Here is a 20,583-nt window from a genome sequence, read left to right as displayed (position 1 = left end):
CCACCCACCCACCCACCCATCCATCCATCCATCCACCCATCCATCCATCCACCCACCCACCCATCCAGCCAGCCAGCCATCCATCAATCTACCCACCTCTCCACTTATCCATCCATCCATCCATCCATCCACTCATCCATCAATCTACCCACCCATCCATCTACCCACCCACCTACCCACCCATCCATCCATCCATCCATCCATCCATCCATCTGCCATCCTTCTTCCCTCCCATCCATCCTTCCAGCCTCCCGCTCGACCCTCATGGTATCCATCTTTCCAGTTAATGCTGTGGACATTATGGGCATCCTGACAGTTATAAATAGGAGGGGGAGGCTGCAGAGGCAGAGACCACATCAGGTGGCTTTCTGTATGTCCTGTCCCATGAGAAGCCTGATGTTTGTTAGCGCGAGATTGAGGATAATCTTCAGGTGCTTCTCTGTGGTCCTGGGTGGTGTGTCTGAGCGAATGTCCATGTTCCTGCTGTGAGCTTGTCCAGCTTCTCCTTGGCTTCCTTCCCCTGCCCACTACGCAGCAAGCGCTGGGGACAGGCAGCATGGTGCCATAGACCGGTGGAGTTTGAGGATGCCTTTCCGTGGTTCTAAGCTTACCTGACAGCAACAGTCCCTTGGGAGAGAGAAAGTAACTGGGGGCTTTAGTTGGAAGGCCCTTCTCAGGGACCTCTGCTGGGGAAGTCAAAGGAAGGACAGGTCCTTGTCAACAGCACAGAACAAGAAAACCTGAAGGCCAAATGGCCTCGTGGGATCCCGAAAGTGTGGGGAACAGAAGCCCCTGAGCTGTGTTTGTGGCTGCCTCCTGGTATCCTCTCGAACCTGCTCTGTGGAAGCGCAGCTTCCGCCCCCGCATGGCTATGACCTCTCTGTCCCTGTCTGTGTCTCTCTCAAACTCCATTTCCCTGATGAAGAACGTTGGTCACCAGCCAGTAGAGAGGCCTAGCAGGGCCCAGACCTTGTCCCGGGCTACTTCCAGCCTCTGGCCAGTCCCTAGAGGGCCTGTCAATGGGAGCACAGAGTGCTGAGCCCTGCAGGGACCATGCTGTGCCAGGTGCCTTGCCAGGCCTTTCTGGTAGAGAAGGGTGTGTGGGGCATTGCTGGTGCCCAGAGATGCCAGCCCCACTGGCTGTGCCTTTGACGTGGGTCTTCTCCATGTGTGCAAGATGGCACTTCTGTGACTCTGAGGGTAGCAGGGTGGTGCTGTGGTTGTGACATTGACATGCCAGCCATGACTGGCATGGGGAATCAAGTGGAGTGAGGGGTGGGACCGGGTAATGTGACGAGTGGGCTCGATGCCGGCTGGCGGCCGAGTCATGCTGGCTGTGAGCTGGACAGTGTTGTACAGCAGGGGCTGGGCGTGGCGAGGGCCGCTGCAGGTCATGTGGGCAAGATGAGAGCCAGAACCACCTGGCTTTGTCCCCAGCCGCCAAGCGCCCTGAGGAAGTGTGCGGACCCACACAGTTCCGATGTGTCTCCACCAACACGTGCATCCCAGCCAGCTTCCACTGTGACGAGGACAGCGACTGTCCCGACCGTAGCGACGAGTTTGGCTGCAGTGAGTAGGGAGCTGGGGTGGAGATGTGGGCCCTGGGCTGGGTTCTGGGGGCCTCTGTCCACAGCCTCAGCCTCCGCTCTTCTCCCGCCTAGCCCCTTGGAGCCCTCCCTCCACTCCTTCCTTTACCCTCTATCCCTCACCCCTGCCCTGGTCTCCTCAGTGCCTCCCCAGGTGGTGACACCTCCCCAGGAGTCCATCCAGGCTTCCCGGGGCCAGACAGTGACCTTCACCTGTGTGGCCATTGGAGTCCCCACCCCCATCATCAACTGGAGGCTCAACTGGGGCCACATCCCCTCTCATCCCAGGTGCGGCTCTGGGCCCAGGTGTTGGGATGGGAACGTGGGGTGGCTGGTCTAGGGCCCTAGGCCAGATCCCACCACTTGTCTTGGGGCCCACCAGGGTGACAGTGACCAGTGAGGGTGGCCGTGGCACACTGATCATCCGTGACGTGAAGGAGTCAGACCAGGGTGCCTATACCTGTGAGGCCATGAACGCCCGGGGCATGGTGTTTGGGATTCCTGACGGGGTCCTGGAGCTCGTCCCACAGCGAGGTACAGCCAGAGGGCAGGTGTTGCCGGGTGTGGGGGCGGAGCCGGCTGCCCCCCGTGACCGGCTGCAGCCCCCTCCCATGCCGCCCAGCAGGCCCCTGCCCCGACGGCCACTTCTACCTGGAGCACAGCGCCTCCTGCCTGCCCTGCTTCTGCTTTGGTCTCACCAGCGTGTGCCAGAGCAGCCGCCGCTTCCGGGACCAGATCAGGCTGCGCTTTGACCAACCCAATGACTTCAAGGGTGCGTTGGCGGGCGGGTGAGCGCTGTGGGAGGTGGGAGGTGGGTACCAGGCTCCAGTGGGCACAGAGGATAGATTCGGACAGACGGGGCCAGGTTTCAGGAAGGAGTATCAGTCACTGAAGAAACACTGAGCCCTGTCAAAAAAGCATTTCAGGGGAAAACCAACATTTTTAGGAAAAGCCCAATCCCCACTTGCTGCCTACCTGCTTCCGGTGACAGAGACGATGGGCTCTGGAGCCCTGTGTCGGATCCTGACATGGACGCTGACTACCTGTGTGTCCTGGGTCAAGTTATCCGCTATCTTGTGTCTGTTTCCTCATCTATAAAGTTGGGTGGGGGGAGTAATAACTACCTCCGAGGGCTTTGTAAGGACTTCCTGGATTCATGGCTGTAAGCCTCTCAGCATTGTGCTCGGCCTGTGGTCAGCTCCCAGGAAGTACTTGCCAATGTCACGGTCACTGTCCTTGTTCTGAGAGACAGAGGTGCCAGTGTGCCCGGAGCATAAGAGCCTAGGCTTTGGTGTCTGCTTAGCCTGAGGCTGGCCTCCAGCCCCACCACGTACTGCCGCTGTGTCTTTGGGCAAGTCTCTTGGTTTCTCTGGGCCTGTTTTCCCAAAGATAGAGGCAGGTGGCTGGACTTAGTTCTTTCCGGCTCTGAGAGGCAGAATGACAGGATGGCTGAGAGCATGAGCCCAGACACCTCCTAGACTTGGGCTCAGGTCTCAGCTATGTCTTTCCCACCTGGCCCGAAGCAGCCCTCACCCTGCTGAGTTTCAGAGGATTAAACGCATGTAGAGAGTTAGCTCCAAAGCATTCACCACACGTTATGCCCTTTCGTTGGTTCAGGAACCTAAAAATTACTTGTATAAAACTTAGTGGCCAGGCGCAGTGACTCATGCCTGTAATCCCAGCACTTTGGGAGGCTGAGGCGGGCAGATCACCTGAGGTCAGGAGTTCGAGACCAGCCTGACCAACATGGAGTTGGTACAAAATTACTAAAAGTACAAAATTAGCCAGGTATGGTGGTGCATGCTTGTAATCCCGGCCACTTGGGAGGCTGAGGCAGAAGATGCTTGAACCTGGGAGGCAGATGTTGTGGTGAGCCGAGATCACACCATTGCACTCCAGCTTGGGCAACAGCAGCGAAACTCCGTCTCAAAAAAAAAAAAAAAAATTTAGTTACCGAGCCAGGCATGGTGGCTTATGCCTGTAATCCCAGTACTTTGGGAGACAGGGGAAGGAGGATTCCTGTAGCCATGAGTTCAAGACCAGCCTGGGTAACATAGTGAGACCCCATCTCTACAAAAAATTAAAAATAAAAAATTAGCCAGGCATGGTGGTGTGTGCCTGTAGTTCCAGCTGCTTGAGGGGCTCAGGCAGAAGGATCTCTTGAGTCTGGGAGGTTGAGGCTGCAGTGAGCTGTGATCACACCATTGCACTCCATCCTGGACAACAGAATGAGACCGCATCTCTAAAAACAAAACAAAACTTAGTTACCTCCCAAAGTTGTCCCCCATTATATTTAAAATGCTAATGGCCATAGCCACGATTTGGTGAGCAGGCAGTTGGCCCTGTGGCGTGACATGACAGTCCCTGAACTGCCAATAACCCTTGCAAGGTCAGAGCTGATTTCAGTTTTAAGATGAGAGCCCCAAGGCTCTGAGAGGTTGTGGGGCTTCCCTGGGTTCATACAGCCGTTTCGAGGGAGACATGAACCCAGGGCTGTCTGACGGGAATCTGGATGGTCCAGGGAGGGAGTGCTGGGAATTCCAGGTGGCCTGTGTGTGCATGGTGATCAGCAGGGAGGGGGCCTGAAGACGTCCCCGGAAGGCAGGGAGGAAAGAGGATGGAGTAGTCTAGCCTCGGGCCTGTGCTCCGTCATTCTGCAGATGAGGAGCTGGACTCCCCCGTTGCAGGGGATGAATTCAGGGTGAAGGGAAGAAGCTATTGGACTCCGTGTAAGGAAGAACTTGCTAAGAGTCAAAATTGTCCAGAGCTGGGAGGGATGGCCTTTGGAGGTCAGACGCTCCCAACCACGACAGCTGCATCATCCAATGTGGCAGTCACTGGCCATGCATGCGTGGCTTTTTAAATTGAAATACAGCGATTCATTCCTGAGCAGCACTAGACATGTCTCCAGTGCTCGGTGGCCACATGTGCCTACACCCGTTACTTTTAATAGCAAAAACACAAGTTACTTTTGCACCAGCCTACTAGCTACCATAGTGAAGAGTGTAGGTACAGGATATTTTCACTCCACCGAAGTCTTCTAGCATGGAGCTGTCCCAGAGCTCTGGGAGGGCGCCATCAAGGGAATTCCCGTGTGGGGTGAGTGTGTGCGTGTGTGTTCATAGGAGAGGGTTAGACTGGATGAGCCGTCATAACAGCAGCAGCAATAAGAGCTAGCCATTTTATGTCAATTTGCGCACTTTGTCACTCTCGGAGGGAGGCTACTGTAAGCACCATCTTACAGCTAGGGAAACTGAGGTCCCTGCCCAGGCCTACCACACACCTGGACTTGGGCTCCTGTTCTTCAGCTCTCCTGCCCACAGAGGTGTTCCAACCCTGAAAGCCTGTGGGTCTCTTAGCAAGAAAGCCCTGAGAGGTCCTGCTGCAAAGAATCCCCTTGACCTTTCTTTGACCCTGTGGTTCCCAGATGGTTCCCAGCTCTCATTCCATGGCATTGACGTTCATTCCCAGAGCATGCTTTGGGAAATGCTGCTCCAATATTTGGGAAGGAGGGGAAAAAAAGTTGCATTTTCTTTTTCTTTTTTTTTTTGAGTTAGAAAGAGTCTCACTGTGTCACCTAGGCTGGAGTGCAGTGGCGTGATCTCAGCTCACTGCAGCCTCTGCCTCCAGGGTTCAAGTGATTCTGCTGTCTCAGCCTCCTGAGTAACTGGGACTCCAGGTGTGCACTGCCACGCCCAGCTAATATTTGTATTTTTAGTAGAGACAGGGTTTCACTATGTTGGCCAGGCTGGTCTTGAACTCTCAGCCTCAAGTGATCCGCCCCCCTCAGCCTCCGAAAGTACTGGCATTATAGGCGCGAGCTACCATGCATGGCCAAAAGCTGCATTTTCGTAACTTTGGAAGAGAGATCAAAGTTTTCTGAAAATCAGATTTCCCTAGAACTTTCCCGTCTTTCTGGGTTGCTGGCCCTCAAGATGGGTGTATCAGGCAGGCCCAGGCTGCAGCCCTCAGCCTCCTCCTTGCCCCCCACAGGCGTGAATGTGACGATGCCTGCGCAGCCCGGCACGCCACCCCTCTCCTCCACGCAGCTGCAGATCGACCCAGCCTTGCACGAGTTCCAGCTAGTCGACCTGTCCCGCCGCTTCCTCGTCCACGACTCCTTCTGGGCTCTGCCTGAGCAGTTTCTGGGCAACAAGGTGAGGGGCCTGGGCTGCCACTTGGGCTCCGCTCCCTCTGCAGCTGGTGGACAGCAAGACAGACTTGGGGGGAACGGTGTTGCCATGCCCCGATGCAGCCTCCTATGGCAGTGGCTCATCCATTCAGGGCAGGACCTCTCCCCAGCACTATTGGCTTGGGAAGAAGAACTGGCCTCCCCTCCTCCTCCTGGGAGTCCTCCCTGACCACTCCCCATGCCTGTGCTGGGTTCTGTGCAACCACACTGGCCTCCCTGGGCACTCTGTGCACAGCATGATTCTATACCCTGCCATGAACCAAATACCCTAGAGTAAGGGCCTGAGTCTTACCTGTCTCGGTTTCCCTGTGCCCAGCTCAGTGCCTGGCATGCAGTGAGTCTCAGGTAGGCAGAGTGAGGGAGGAGCTGGAAGACTGTAGGCACCTCATAGGCACGGTGGGTGTCAAGTGAGCCCACAGCTACCTGCCCTGATCCACCCTGTCGCCAGGTGGACTCCTATGGTGGTTCCCTACGTTACAACGTGCGCTACGAGCTGGCCCGGGGCATGCTGGAGCCAGTGCAGCGGCCGGACGTGGTCCTCGTGGGCGCCGGATACCGCCTCCTCTCCCGAGGCCACACACCCACCCAACCCGGTGCTCTGAACCAGCGCCAGGTCCAGTTCTCTGAGGTGGGTGGCACCCAAGCTCTTAGGCTGGGAGTCAAGGGCGATTTCAGCTGGGTAGGCGCTGATGTGTGACCCCTGCCACCTTCACCCATACTCAGGAGCATTGGGTCCATGAGTCTGGCCGGCCGGTGCAGCGCGCGGAGCTGCTGCAGGTGCTGCAGAGCCTGGAGGCTGTACTCATCCAGACCGTGTACAACACCAAGATGGCCAGCGTGGGGCTGAGCGACATCTCCATGGATACCACCGTCACCTACGCCACCAGCCATGGCCGTGCCCACAGTGTGGAGGAGTGCAGGTGCCTGAGCCGGCTGGACTGGGAACCACAGAGACCCTGACAAGGATAGAGGAGAAGCGGCAGAGCCTCACAGTGCTTGCAGCGACTCTCTCGGTCCTGTCCCCACAGATGCCCCATTGGCTATTCTGGCTTGTCCTGTGAAAGCTGTGATGCCCACTTCACTCGGGTACCTGGTGGGCCCTACCTGGGCACCTGCTCTGGCTGCAATTGCAATGGCCATGCCAGCTCCTGTGACCCTGTGTACGGCCACTGCCTGGTGAGTAGTGCCAGCTGGCTCTTGGACACTAAAATAGGAGCAGGAGCAAGGTGTGAGACTGCCTGTGCTCATGAGCTCAGCACAAGCCTCCACAGTGACTCATGGCTGGCAGATGAGCTATCATGGCCTCTGGATGCAATAACAGAGATATAGGCTGGGCGAGGTGGCTCACACCTATAATCTCAGCACTTTAGGGGGCCAAGACAGGTGGATCACTTGAGGTCAGGAGTTCGAGACCAGCCTGGCCAACATGGTGAAACCCCGTCTGTACTAAAAATACAAAAATTAGGCAGACATGGTGGTACCTGCCTGTAATCCCAGCTACTCAGGAGGCTGAGGCAGGAGAGTCATTTGAACACGGGAGGTGGAGGTTGCGGTGAGCCGAGATCACACCACCGCACTCCAGCCTGGGCAACAGAGCAAGACTCTGTCCCCCCACCCCCCAAAAAAAACCCAGAGATACAGCGTCCGGTGATGGCCCTCCCCTCCTCCACCTTCATAGACTAATCCTGGAGAGTACCAGATGAAGAAGCATGGTCCTTCAGAGGGCAGCCGTAAGCGGGAGAGGCCCTTTGGGTCGTATTTATTTCTTAGGAATAGTGGTCAGAGCTGGGATTGTGGAGCTGACAGAAGGGAAGGCCCAAGGAGGGCAGCACTGTCATCCAAATCGCTGCAAAGGCGTCAGGTAGAAGAGACGGACTCTGGACAGCAGAACTGGCCAGTGGGTGCTGATTGGAAGAGGGTGGCAGGTTTAGGTCATTAAAAAACAGGCATTTGGAACCATCTATGGGATAGGCTGCCACGTAAGGCGACGAGCTCCCCGTCATCTGTAAGTGGTTGCCGCTGATGCTCCCCTGTCTGCAAAGCTGTGCCTCCAGCATGTTGGGGAGACTGAGCCAGGCAGCCTCACAGGCCCCCCTCAGCATCTGGCCCAGTTCTGCTCTCGAAGTTGAGCCACGCCCTCCTCCTCCTAGAATTGCCAGCACAACACGGAGGGACCGCAATGCAACAAGTGCAAGTCTGGCTTCTTTGGGGATGCCACAAAGGCCACGGCCACCGCCTGCCGGCCCTGCCCTTGCCCATACATCGATGCTTCCCGCAGGTCAGCCCCCGCTCAGGGTGGGGGGGTTTGGCCGGGGGCAGTGCAACAGGCCAGGAGAATACTCTGGGCAGGGAGGCAGGAGGCTCGGATTCAGATCTCAGCCTGGTCACTAAGTTATCCCATGCTCCTTGACCTCTCTGGGCCTCAGTTTCCTTTTCCGCATAATGGGCCACCTGCCTTCCCACAGTTGCTGTGAGGCTGCCGGGCAGGGAGATGGCGTCATGCCTCATGGCACACAGTGTCTGTGTGGACGGCAGTTGTTTCCCAGGGTGGGAGTAGAAAGCCTGACCCCAGCCCTGCCCCGTGCCCTGTCCACATGATATCCACAGATTCTCAGACACTTGCTTCCTGGACACGGATGGCCAAGCCACATGTGACGCCTGTGCCCCAGGCTACACCGGCCGCCGCTGCGAGAGGTGAGGGAGAGCCTCGGGGGCTGCAGGAAGGGGTTTCCTGGGCAGGGTCATGGAAGTGCCACTGATGGCAGTGCCCTCTCTCCCCTAGCTGTGCCCCCGGATACGAGGGGAACCCCATCCAGCCTGATGGGAAGTGCAGGCCCATCAGTGAGTATGGCTGCCACCATCCCATGACACCCACACCCCAACCCCACCTGGGCTGCACACCAGGCACCCTCCCTCCCCGCCCCAGCTCGTGATCCTTGGGGGGCCACTCTTCCTCTCTCTGCCTAGACCATGTCTATCCCATTCCCACCTGCCTGCCAACACCTGCCTTGTGTTCCAGACCAGGCGATTGTGCGCTGTGATGAGCGTGGCAGCATGGGGACCTCTGGGGAGGCCTGCCGCTGTAAGGTACACATGCCATTGCCACCCACCCAGGGGTCTTGGGCCCAGCACCACAGCTGGGAGAAGGAGTAAGGAAGCTCTGTCCTCTCCATAGCCCCTTGGCCAGTGGGCGGTAACCTAGTCAGAGCTGGTGGGCCTGGCTGACTGGTCTTCCGCACCAGGAGAGGTGGCCTGGCGTTGGCAAGTTGCTCTGGTTAGGGAGTGGGGCCACCTAGTTCAAGTCCCAGTCATGCTTTGTGCAGCCTTTGTATCTGCATTGTACCTTTGTATTCGCCATACTTTGTCCACTGTCACATTGATACAATGATGTAGATATTAGTGTCCCCAATTTGTGATGTGAAAAAATGGAGGCTCAGAAAAGGGAGGTCACTTGCGTTAGGATGGGAGCATCGGCCGGGTGAGTTTCTCATGCCTGTAATCCCAACACTGTGGAGGCCAAGGCGGGCAGATCACTTGAGGTCAGGAGTTCAAGATCAGCCTGGCTAACATAGTGAAACGCCGTCTTTACTAAAAATACAAAAATTAGCCAGGTGTGGTGGCAGGTGCCTGTAATCACAGCTACCTGGGAGGCTGAGGCAGGAGAATCGCTTGAGTCTGGGAAGCAGAGATTGCAGTGAGCTGAGACTGCACCACTGCACTCCAGTGTGAGCAACAAGAACAAAACTCCATCTCAAAAAAAAAAAAAAAAAGAATGTGAGTATGTGAAAAATAATGGATTGATTCTGAAGTCAAGCACTCCTGATCTTAAATCCCAGAGTGGATGAGCAAGCTGAGTAACTTTGTGCAAGTCATTTCACATCCCTGAACCTCTGTTTCCTCATGTGAAGGCTGGAGATATCACCTACCTCTCAAGGTCCTTAGGGGGCTTAAATGAGGTGATGTTGAATGGAAACCAGAACAGTGCATGAAATGCTCCATAAATAGTGGCAGCGATTATTTTAATTAAGTTGCTGTATTTTAAATCTAAATTTATTGGTGAGGCCCCTGGTAGCCAAAGAGAAAAGGGAAAAATGCTTGCCTAAGCTCTTAAGTGGGAATTATTGTTCAGATGATGACACCTTATACATGTGCTCTTCCTTTGTTTGTTTGTTTGTTTTGAGATGGAGTCTCCCTCCTATCACGCGGGCTGGAGTGCAGTGATATGATCTCGGCTCACTGCAACCTCCACCTCCCGGGTTCAAGCGATTCTCCTTCCTCAGCCTCCCAAGTAGCTGGGATTACAGGCGTGTGCCACCGTGCCCGGCCACATGTGCCCTTTCAGTGGCTCCTCTGGGTCTTGGGTACCTGTGTAGACTGTGGGTGGATTCGGCCTGAAGCTCCAGGCGGCCCCTCCCACGGGCTGTCCTTCAGCTCCAACTCTGTACCTGCAGAACAACGTGGTGGGGCGCTTGTGCAATGAATGTGCCAACGGCTCTTTCCACCTGAGCACCCAAAACCCCGACGGCTGCCTCAAGTGCTTCTGCATGGGTGTCAGTCGCCAGTGCACCAGCTCTTCCTGGAGCCGCGCCCAGGTACCTCTGCAAGGTGGGCGGGCAGGACCGCCCAGCCCCAGGCTGGATGCACCAAGTGCCAGTCCCAGTCCCAGGCCCCGGCCCCCATCCCAGCCCTTTCTCCTCCTCCCAGGTGCACGGGGTCTCCGAGAAGCCTGCCCACTTCGCCGTGACCAACGCCGAAAGCACCCACTCCACCAATGATGGCATCTTCTCCCCCACGCCCGGGGAACTGGGCTTCTCCTCCTTCCACAGACTCCTATCTGGACCCTACTTCTGGAGCCTCCCTGCAAGCTTCCTTGGAGACAAGGTGGGTAGGGGTTGGAAGGGAAAGGAAACTCCAGGCAGCGAGAACAGCACGGGCAAAGGCTTGGAGGCAGGAGGGTCATGGTGCCTTGGGAGAATAGTGAGATACACGGCATGGAAAAGGTGGCTGGAGCAGTGACAGGGCCCGACTCGGGGACCCTGCTAAGCTCCTGTCTACCCCCGGTCCCAGGTGACCTCCTACGGAGGAGAGCTGCGCTTCACAGTGACCCAGCGGCCCCAGCCAGGCTCCGCACCCCTGCGCGGGCAGCCATTGGTGGTGCTGCAAGGTAACAATATCGTCCTAGAGCACCACGGGGCCCAGGAGCCCGGCCCCGGCCAGCCCAGCACCTTCACTGTGCCCTTCCGGGAGGTGAGCAGCACTGCCCCCTGGGGGTAGGGGTGCGGGCTGGCCCTTGCTTCTGTCTCTCCTGCATAAATACTCCAGGACGTCAGGCACTGAGCACAGCTGTCCTTTTCTTGGCAGGAAGCCTGGCAGCGGCCCGATGGGCAGCCAGCCACACGGGAGCACCTGCTGATGGCGCTGGCAGGCATCGACACCCTCCTGATCCGAGCATCCTACGCCCAGCAGCCCGCTGAGAGCAGGTGTCTGGAGCCAGGGCAGGAGGATCAGTGTGGGTTTGGGGAGGGGGCTCTGTCTAAGCGGTGCAGTGTGGCACAGCCGCATACAGACTATGCAACCCTTTTGAGCCTCAATTTCGCCATCTGTAAAATGGAGAGTCTAACAATGCCTCCCTTACAGGCTGAAGGAAGCCTGAGGCAGGGATTGGGGTGCACAAGATTGACAAGGGGAGAGACGCAGGAGGGGAAGGGCCCACAAAGGGATGTGGTCACAGGTCAAGTCTAGCCTCAGCCTCAGCCCACGGGAGCTCTGGAGAGTCACTCGCCGTAGAGTGGTCTGTCTTTCAGGCACAGGGGCTCTTGTAGCCGGTATCATCCTGTCGTTGACTACCCCAGGGGAACAGGGTGGTGTAACCTCTCCAGGCGAGGATGGGTGGTAGTTTAGAGTCAGTTGCAGGTAGCGCTGTCCGCCCTCGCAGCCTCTGGAGACCTGGACAGTGCTGTGGGAGGACTAACCAGGCCCCCAGTGGAGGCTCCAGGCGTGCCTGGCACAATGCTCCTGTTCACACTGGATCTTGTCATGCCCAGGGTCTCTGGCATCAGCATGGACGTGGCTGTGCCTGAGGAAACCGGCCAGGACCCCGCGCTGGAGGTAGAGCACTGCTCCTGCCCGCCCGGGTACCGTGGCCCGTCTTGCCAGGTAAGTCCTGGGCCCCACCCCGGCCTAGCCAGCTCCATCCATGGTGCTCCCTGCCCCTCCTCCATAAGCCCACCCCACCTCCCCAGCCCTGGCCATTCAGTGCCCTACCCGAGTGGGCCGTGTCCAGGAAGGCCCCCCTACTGCCAGCTTTCTGCCCCCAGGACTGTGACACAGGCTACACACGCATGCCCAGCGGCCTCTACCTGGGTACCTGCGAACGCTGCAGCTGCCATGGCCACTCAGAGGCCTGCGAGCCTGAGACAGGTGCCTGCCAGGTGAGTCCCACCCTCCTTCCTCCCACCCCAGTGATCTGTGGCCTCTGGGGGCCCAACCCCCACTCACCTTCTGCTCCACCAGGGCTGCCAGCATCACACGGAGGGCCCTCGGTGTGAACAGTGCCAGCCAGGATACTACGGGGATGCCCAGCAGGGGACATCACAGGACTGCCAGCTGTGCCCCTGCTACGGAGACCCTGCTGCCGGCCAGTGCGTCCGGCCCCTGCCTGCACCTGCCCTGCCCTGAAACGTCCACTACCCCCCACGTGCCCTTCCTCCGGCCCTTCTGAGAGGCAGTGTTTAATCCTGGCCTCGCCACCATCTCAGTGTGTCGCTTGGTGTGAGATACACTTCACTTTCAGGGCTATGCTGCCTCCTCTGTGAAATAGGGTAGTCCACGCTCCTCAGCCCCTGTGCGAGAGTTGAATGAGCTGATGCTCGTGGAACTCTTTTAGCATAGTGCCAGGCACGCAGTGGCACTCAGGACACATTAGTTCACCTGCCCATTCTTCCCCTCCCCTCCCCTGGTCCTGAAGGAGGATCAAGGAGAAGAAGGAGCCACTGCGTACCTGACTAGAAATCTGCCCCCCACACTCAGGGCTGCCCACACGTGCTTTCTGGACACAGACGGCCACCCGACCTGTGACGCGTGCTCCCCAGGCCACAGTGGGCGTCACTGCGAGAGGTGAGGCGGGGGACAGGGGGGACACGCACAGCAGGGCCCAGCCCTCCTGACCCGGAGGAATCAGGGATGCCTGATTCCTCCCAGTCTTAACCCCCAGAAGATGGTCAGCTCCCCTCCTTGGGAGCCTCAACCTCTAGCCCAGAATTCAGGACCCTCAGACATGCATCCTGGCCTGCGGTTCACCTCCAGCCCCCTGGCCCCTGCCCCAGCCAGGCCAGAGTCTTCCCACAAAACCCCTGCTTCTTTCCAAAGCTCCTGGGCTCCTGACTGCCCGGATTTACTGCTGTGCGGTCCAGGGCGGGTCCTTGCTCTTCTCAGCCCGTCACATGGGCGAGTCAGGCTGTTGGTTTCTTCCAGGGCACGAGGCCATTGAATTTAATATGGGGTCCCCAGCCCAGCCCCGGGGTTCTGCTTCTCTTCACCCAAAATTCATCAGAGGCTTTCTCTCTCTGCAGGTGTGCTCCTGGCTACCATGGCAACCCCAGCCAGGGCCAGCCATGCCGGAGTGAGTAGGACTGGGGAGGTCGTTGGGGTCGGGTTACTCAGTGTCCTAGCACAGAGCTGGGACAGAAGGCTTTACTCCCTTTTGGCTTTGCCTCTCTGAGCCTGAGTTTCTTCATCTGTAAAATGGGGATAGGAACAGGCCCCACTGCCTCCGAGGGCTGTTGTGAGAGCGTGATGTGCCCATGTCAGAAGTCAGAGCTCCCGCTCGGTGCCAAGCAGAGTGGAGGGAAGAGGGGTGCTGGGTGGAGGGCTTGGGGCTCCAGCCATGACTTTCTTCCACCTCAGGAGATGACCTGGTGCCAGGGCCCATAGGCTGCCACTGTGACCCCCAAGGCAGCGTCAGCAGCCAGTGTGATGCTGCTGGTCAGTGCCAGTGTAAGGTCAGTCCGAATCCCTGCCCCTGAGGGCCTGCGCTGCCCTGCTGCCTGGGGCCTGTGGGGAAATCAGGCACCATCTGATGGAAGCTGAGACCTGGGCATGGGGGGCAGGGCAGGGGCTGCCCGGGGCTGCTGGGGGTACAGGATACCCACCGAGTCCCCTGCCTGCCTCCTTCCATCCATCCACCCAGGCCCAGGTGGAAGGCCTCACCTGCAGCCACTGCCGGCCCCACCACTTCCACCTGAGCGCCAGCAACCCTGACGGCTGCCTGCCCTGCTTCTGTATGGGCATCACCCAGCAGTGTGCCAGCTCCGCCTACACGCGCCACCTGGTGAGAGCCTGTGCTGCCCAGCCCCAGGCGGGGCCGCCGCCTGCTGCCTGCTATTGTCCATCTCATCACTGAGCCCGGTGACCCTCACCCCTGCCCCAGTACCCTCATATGCCCCGATTATTTCTCTCCCAGCCCTGATCTCAGCAGACCGCCTTCCCCCACCTTAACACCCTCCCATGTCCCATCCCTCACCAAGGTGCCTGCCTCAGTGCCCAGGCTGATACCACCTCCTCCTTCCCCTGCCAGATCTCTACCCACTTTGCCCCTGGGGACTTCCAGGGCTTTGCCCTGGTGAACCCGCAGCGGAACAGCCGCCTGACAGGAGAATTCACTGTGGAACCTGTGCCCGAGGGTGCCCAGCTCTCTTTCAGCAACTTCGCCCACCTCGGCCACGAGTCCTTTTACTGGCAGCTGCCGGAGACATACCAGGGAGACAAGGTGGGCCCCCAGCCCGGCACCAGGGTCAGCCGTGACTCAGACCCAAGTTCCCCTCTAAGCCATCTCTCTCAGCAGACACACACCTGCCACGTGCCTGGCCACATCGTGGTTAGGCATGTGGCCTTTGCAGTCCCATAGACATCAGTCTAAACCCCAGCTCTGCTGCTTGCCAGCCAGATACCATTTGATAAACCTCAACGTCATGGTGGCTGGGAGGACTGGAGATCATGCCTGGCACATAATAAGTGCTCAACTATTCATGACTTTTAGCTTTCATGCAGTTATTCAACAAACAGGTCCTGGGAGAGACCAAGAAATATAAAGACAAGTGAGACACGGTTTCAGTGTCATTCACACCTCCCACTCCACTCATCCACGCTGCTGGCTCTGCTTGTGTCGGCCACAGTAACTCTCAGCCTGGGTCATGCCTGTTGAGCTCTCACCATGTGCTAGGCAGCATCCTTTGTAAGTCTCAAGTCACAACTGCATGAGCCAGGTCCTACTGCTGCCCCTTTTCACGAATAAGGAATCTAAGGGAAGAGGGGCTCTGTAATTTACCCAGAGTCCCAAGCTGGGAGGTGGGAATGCGGGGGATCCAAACCCAGTTCAGAGGCTGCCCCTAAAATGCTCTGCGGAAGGCCAGAGCTCACGCCTGTAATCCCAGCACTTTGGAAGGCTGAGGTGGGAGGATCACTTGAGCTCAGGAGCTCAAGACCAGCCTGGGCAACGTGATGAAACTCCATCTCTACAAAAAATACAAAAAATTAGCTGGCCGTGTTGGTGCATGCCTGTAGTCCCAGCTACTTAGGGAGGTTGAGGTGGGAGGATCACTGGTGCCTGGGAGGGGGAGGCTACAGTGAGCCACAATTGCACCACTGCACTCCAGCTTGGGTGACAGAGTAAGACACTGTCTCCAAAAATATATATATATACTCTGCCAGTCAGAGGTGAATCTGTCTTTGCTACTCCAGAACGTGGTCTGGTGGGAGGTGATGATGGTGATGGCGACGGTGTTGAGGGTGGGCTCTGGGACGGGCTCTGGGACAGCCTGCCCAAATGTGTTCCTTGAGCAGCACAGGCATCGGTGGTACCCAGGGAAAGTGGGTCTTGGCACAGGAGGCCACTGCTGGCTGAGGCCAGTGTTCCAGCTGATATGCCCCCAGGCAGGAGGCGAGGGGACCAGGGACACCTAGGAGGGGTGCTCTGGGGTTGCCCCATCCTCGCTTCTTGGACAGAGCCAGGTACTCCAGGCTTCTCTGGGGGCTGGCTGCCTTCAGTCCCTTCTCCCCTCGCCCCTCTGGGGCTCACTACCTCCTGGCCTTCCTGCTGCCCTGTCCTGCAATTCTCAGACCTTTCTCTGTCTCCTGTCCTGGCACTTCCCTGCACCCCATAGCAGGAGGCATACTTTGCTCGGATGCGCCGGGCTCACCAGGTAGGCACAGGATGTGTGTGGTGTGAAGCTGGCGTGATGCAGTGTGGCGCCTCCTCGGGTGCTCCCAGCCCTGGGTGGGGAGATGTGCAGTGCCCAATGTATCAGGAGTCTGCATAAATCCAGGCAGTGTCCCATGGCCCCAGGGTTGGAGCCAGGAGGGTGTGTGCCCCACCTTGCCTCACCTGCTGTGTGGTCTGGTTCTAGTGCCAACTGTCTGAAGTCAGAATGGCAACCGAGGTAGCAGGGAGACTAACCTCATGCTGATCCACAGGACTGTATCTAGCCCACCAGGTTCCCCTGGCCCTGCCTCCCAAGCAACCACCATTAACCCCTGCCTGCACGTGGGTGGCCTGAGGTTAACCCCTGGGTGCCAGCCTGGAAAGGGGAGCATGCATCTTTCTTCCCAATTAGTGTGGGCCTTTCTGACTACCACGTCCATGGGTAGAGGACCTGCCCGTGGCTCCGGCTCTGGGACCCTGGGAGGTCTGAGCTGGCCTCCTCCTTCCATCCCATCAGAACCGCACGTCCCTCTCAGAGGAGCAGTTGCGGGCAGCCATGACAGCTGGGAGGATCCTGGGGCCCCCAGAGGGCAGGGACTGGGCACAGCGGGCATCACAGGTAACTGAGGGCCTGGCTGGGACGGGTCATACCTGGGGCCCCAGGGAAGAGGCCAGAGAGCTGAGTGCAGGCAGGCACCTGAACGAAGGCCCCGGCCCTCCTGGCCCGTTTCCCCTGTGCCAGGCCAGGCCCCAACCTGATGCCTGGTCTGTTCCGGTATCATCCTTAGGAAACATACCAGAGCCATGAATGGCTTGGGTTGGTACCAGGGCACACACAGAGAGTCAGGGCGAGGAGCAGCAGCCCTACCACAGATGCCCTGGGCTGCCTCCAGCACTTCTGCCCCTCCCTTGCTGGGTACCCTCTGTAGGGCTTGTCCCATCAGTCTTAGCCCACAGGCAGCTAAGCCCATCCCAGGATATCCCTGCCTGGCTCAGGAGGAACAAGAGGGCAATGGGTACAAGGGCCGAAGCGCCAGGTATCAGCGCTTGTGAGCTGACAATGCAGAGCGGGTGACTAGCTGGGCCCGGGGGGAGGTGAAACCTCATGGGCGTCCTTTCTGTCCCTCTCTGCTCCCTTCCACTGCCCTTCGGCTCCTGGTCCCCAGGTGGACGAGGCTCAGAGACGAATGGATGCTGAGATCTGGCAGCTCCTGTCCAGCTTTGCTGCCCATCCCCAACCCCCTCCCCGGGGGCTCTCCCCTCATCCTCAGCCTGCAGCTGCTCTGCGAGCGCTACCCGCTTCCTCCTCCTCCTCCTCTTCTCTGTCTTTCCCACTAGGCTCTCAGGTATGTGCCAAGGTGCCCATCAAGGGATCCCCACCCATCATATTTTCTAGATTTCACTCATTTCTGAACCAACTTCACAATTTCTGTAAACTACTTGGACTATTATTTCTTTCCAATTTTCCTTTCAATCAATCATATACCAACCCAGTTATGCTGGTTACTCTCTTTAAATACATATGAAAAGGCCCACCCCATTGAAATTGTTGACTAATGTGCTGTGTAAACGCTGGGGTCCACAAAAGACCCACCAGATGGGAGGAGAAGCGGACCCAGGCCACACCCAGAGAGAGCAGCTGGCGGCCTGGGCCAGGATTGGGAAGAAAGTTGTCCAAAGAGCGGGGCCGGGACCTGCACTGTCGGGTGGGGGTGGGTGTCTGCCTCTCTGCCCTGCCACCGGGCCTCCCTCCTGTGACAGTCCACCCCTGCCAAGACTGTCTCTGCCCTCCCACCCGCGCCTGCTTCCCACGGCTCTCACCACCTGTCCTTCCGTCCTAGTTCTCTCTCTCCTACGAAGGCTTCTCTCTGCTCCCTGGAAGCCTCTATTACTGGCAGCTGCCGCAGGTCTTCCTGGGGGACAAGGTAACAAGGATTTGGGGGGATTCTAGGTGTGTCAGAGAATCCTACAATATCAGAGGGCCCTTTGTCAAGGCCCTTTATGACACAATGGGGAGACCGAGGCCCACGGTCGGTAGGGACTTGCCTGGGGTCCCACGTTCAGGTCAAAGCACAGCTGAGACTGAACTCAGCTCTGCCCACATCCTTCAGCAGGGCCTTTTTCTGGGCTCCCTTGACCTTGTGTCTAGACATTGGCCTAGTTTTTGGACTGCATTCAGTCATTTAAGAAGCACTAATTAAGTACTTACTGTATGCTGCATCGCATACAGACAGAGCAGGCAGAGTGAGCCCTGGCCTCCCAGAGCTCCGCGTCCATCCGATGATCATTCCTGGCAACCTTGGTATCACTGTTACCATCACCATGAGCGCTGGCGTTGGCCTCAGATGAGTATTGATACTGCCTTCGTTTTGCTCCAACAATTTTTTTTTTTTTTTTTAAAGATGTGGTTTCGGCCGGGCGCGGTGGCTCACGCCTGTAATCCCAGCACTTTGGGAGGCCGAGGTGGGTGGATCACGAGGTCAAGAGATCGAGACCATCCTGGTCAACATGGTGAAACCCCATCTCTACTAAAAATACAAAAAATCAGCGGGGCATGGTGGCGCGTGCCTGTAGTCCCAGCTACTCAGGAGGCTGAGGCAGGAGAATTGCCTGAACCCAGGAGGCGGAGGTTGCAGTGAGCCGAGATTGTGCCATTGCACTCCAGCCTGGGTAACAAGAGTAAAACTCCGTCTCAAAAAAAAAAAAAAAAAATGTGGTTTCACCAAGATGGCCAGGCTGGTCTTGAACTTCTGACCTCAGGTGATCCACCCACCTTGGCCTCCCAAAGTGCTGAGATAATAGGGGTGAGCCACTGCGCCTGGCCTGCTCCAACAATTTCAAGTACCTCTTAAGAATACACATAACAGGCTGGGCACAGTGGCTCACGCCTATAATCTCAGCACTTTGGGAGGCCGAGGTGGGTGGATCACATGAAGTCAGAAGTTCAAGACCACCCTGGCCAACATGGCGAAACACCGTCTCTACTAAAAACACAAAAATTAGCTGGGCATGGTGGCACATGTCTATAATTTCAGCTACTTAGGAGGCTAAGACCGTGGAATCACTTGAACCTAGGAGGCAGAGATTGCAGTGAGCCAAGATCATGCCACTGCACGCCAGCCTGGGTGACAGAGCAAGACTCTGCCGCAAACAAACAAAAAAATCAGCTTCCTGGCTGGGCACAGTGGCTCCTGCCTGTAACTGCAGCACTTTGGAAGACTGAGGCAGGCAGATCACCTGAGGTCAGGAGTTTGAGACCAGCCTGGTCAACATGGCGAAACCCTGTCTCTACTAAAAATACAAAAAACTAGCCGGGTGTGGTGGCAGGTACAGGTAATCCCACTACTTGGGAGGCTGAGGTGGGAGAGTCACTTGAACCCGGGAGGTAGAGGCTGCAGTGAGCTAAGATTTCACCATCGTACTCCAGCCTGGGTGACAAGAGTGAAACTCCATCTCAAAAAACAAAATCAGTAAAGAATAGACATGACACGTCATAAGGTACATTCAGAGAAGCAGGTGAGACAGGGAGGTTGAGGGGTGAGGATAAGAAGCTACTTGCAGCCGGGCGCGGTGGCTCACGCCTGTAATCCCAGCACTTTGGGAGGCCGAGGCGGGTGGATCACGAGGTCAAGAGATCGAGACCATCCTGGTCAACATGGTGAAACCCCGTCTCTACTAAAAATACAAAAAATCAGCTGGGCATGGTGGCTCGTGCCTGTAGTCCCAGCTACTCAGGAGGCTGAGGCAGGAGAATTGCCTGAACCCAGGAGGCGGAGGTTGCGGTGAGCCGAGATCGCGCCATTGCACTCCAGTCTGGGTAACAAGAGTGAAACTCCGTCTCAAAAAAAAAAAAAAAAAAAAAAAAAAAGAAGCTACTTGCTGGAGCCGAGGGTGGAGCTGGAGTCGTGCAGGGTTATCGTGTGTGATGTGCGTTCTCACCATTTGTGTCCTGTAGTACTTAACTCTCATGATATTCTTTAAAGTGGGTGTGATTTTTACTCCTGTTTCCATGTGAGGAGAGTAGAGCTCAGAGAGGTTAAGCACTTTGTCCAAGGCTGTATAGCTAGTAGAGCTGGAGTTTGAACCCAGGTCATTCAGACCGTGGAGCCTGCCCTTACAATCACAGTGCTGGAGCTGCATGCTATGGCTCGCACCTGCAGTCCTAACACTGGGAGGCTCAGGCTGGAGGATCGCTTCAGGCCAGGAGTTGAGACCAGCTTAAACAATATAATGAAACCCTGTCTCTTAAAAAATAGATTAGCCAGGCGTGGTGGCTCCTGCCTGTAATCCCAGCATTTTGGGAGGCTTAGGCAGGATGGTTGCTTGCGTTCAGGAGTTTGAGACCAGCCTGAGCCACATAGGGCAACCCCATCCCTCTCTTTTAAAAAAAAAAAAGTAGGCCGGGCGCGGTGGCTCAAGCCTGTAATCCCAGCACTTTGGGAGGCCGAGGCGGGTGGATCACGAGGTCAAGAGATCGAGACCATCCTGGTCAACATGGTGAAACCCCATCTCTACTAAAATTACAAAACATTAGCTGGGCATGGTGGCACGTGCCTGTAATCCTAGCTACTCAGGAGGCTGAGGCAGGAGAATTGCCTGAACCCAGG

The 20,583-nt window shown here is 57.1% G+C and overlaps 1 protein-coding gene across 9 annotated transcripts in view; it reads left to right on the top strand.

Moving 5' to 3' along the window:
• Positions 1-20,583, top strand: part of HSPG2 (heparan sulfate proteoglycan 2) — a 122,068-nt gene that overhangs the window by 52,590 nt on the left and 48,895 nt on the right. For 5 of the 9 annotated variants that reach the window (XM_032300713.1, XM_032300720.1, XM_032300719.1 and 2 more), the window contains 25 exons: positions 1,438-1,569; positions 1,730-1,874; positions 1,969-2,120; positions 2,212-2,358; positions 5,580-5,743; positions 6,227-6,406; positions 6,502-6,698; positions 6,807-6,954; positions 7,929-8,056; positions 8,386-8,472; positions 8,561-8,619; positions 8,798-8,865; positions 10,230-10,370; positions 10,483-10,659; positions 10,846-11,025; positions 11,140-11,258; positions 11,823-11,934; positions 12,096-12,209; positions 12,292-12,419; positions 12,808-12,894; positions 13,350-13,399; positions 13,684-13,778; positions 13,967-14,107; positions 14,354-14,545; positions 17,818-17,901. In XM_032300713.1, coding sequence (XP_032156604.1) covers positions 1,438-1,569; positions 1,730-1,874; positions 1,969-2,120; positions 2,212-2,358; positions 5,580-5,743; positions 6,227-6,406; positions 6,502-6,698; positions 6,807-6,954; positions 7,929-8,056; positions 8,386-8,472; positions 8,561-8,619; positions 8,798-8,865; positions 10,230-10,370; positions 10,483-10,659; positions 10,846-11,025; positions 11,140-11,258; positions 11,823-11,934; positions 12,096-12,209; positions 12,292-12,419; positions 12,808-12,894; positions 13,350-13,399; positions 13,684-13,778; positions 13,967-14,107; positions 14,354-14,545; positions 17,818-17,901 — 3,227 coding nt within the window. The remainder of the gene's footprint in view (positions 1-1,437; positions 1,570-1,729; positions 1,875-1,968; positions 2,121-2,211; positions 2,359-5,579; positions 5,744-6,226; positions 6,407-6,501; positions 6,699-6,806; positions 6,955-7,928; positions 8,057-8,385; positions 8,473-8,560; positions 8,620-8,797; positions 8,866-10,229; positions 10,371-10,482; positions 10,660-10,845; positions 11,026-11,139; positions 11,259-11,822; positions 11,935-12,095; positions 12,210-12,291; positions 12,420-12,807; positions 12,895-13,349; positions 13,400-13,683; positions 13,779-13,966; positions 14,108-14,353; positions 14,546-17,817; positions 17,902-20,583) is intronic. The other 4 variants (XM_032300718.1, XM_032300717.1, XM_032300716.1 and 1 more) reach the window with 1 other exon arrangement.

The sequence above is a fragment of the Sapajus apella genome, unplaced genomic scaffold (assembly GCF_009761245.1).
Source record: "Sapajus apella isolate SASKATOON/1434 unplaced genomic scaffold, GSC_monkey_1.0 scaffold43, whole genome shotgun sequence".
Classification (NCBI taxonomy): Eukaryota; Metazoa; Chordata; class Mammalia; order Primates; family Cebidae; genus Sapajus; species Sapajus apella.
Note: the sequence above shows the minus strand (reverse complement) of the source record. Positions and strands in the feature narration are given on the sequence as shown.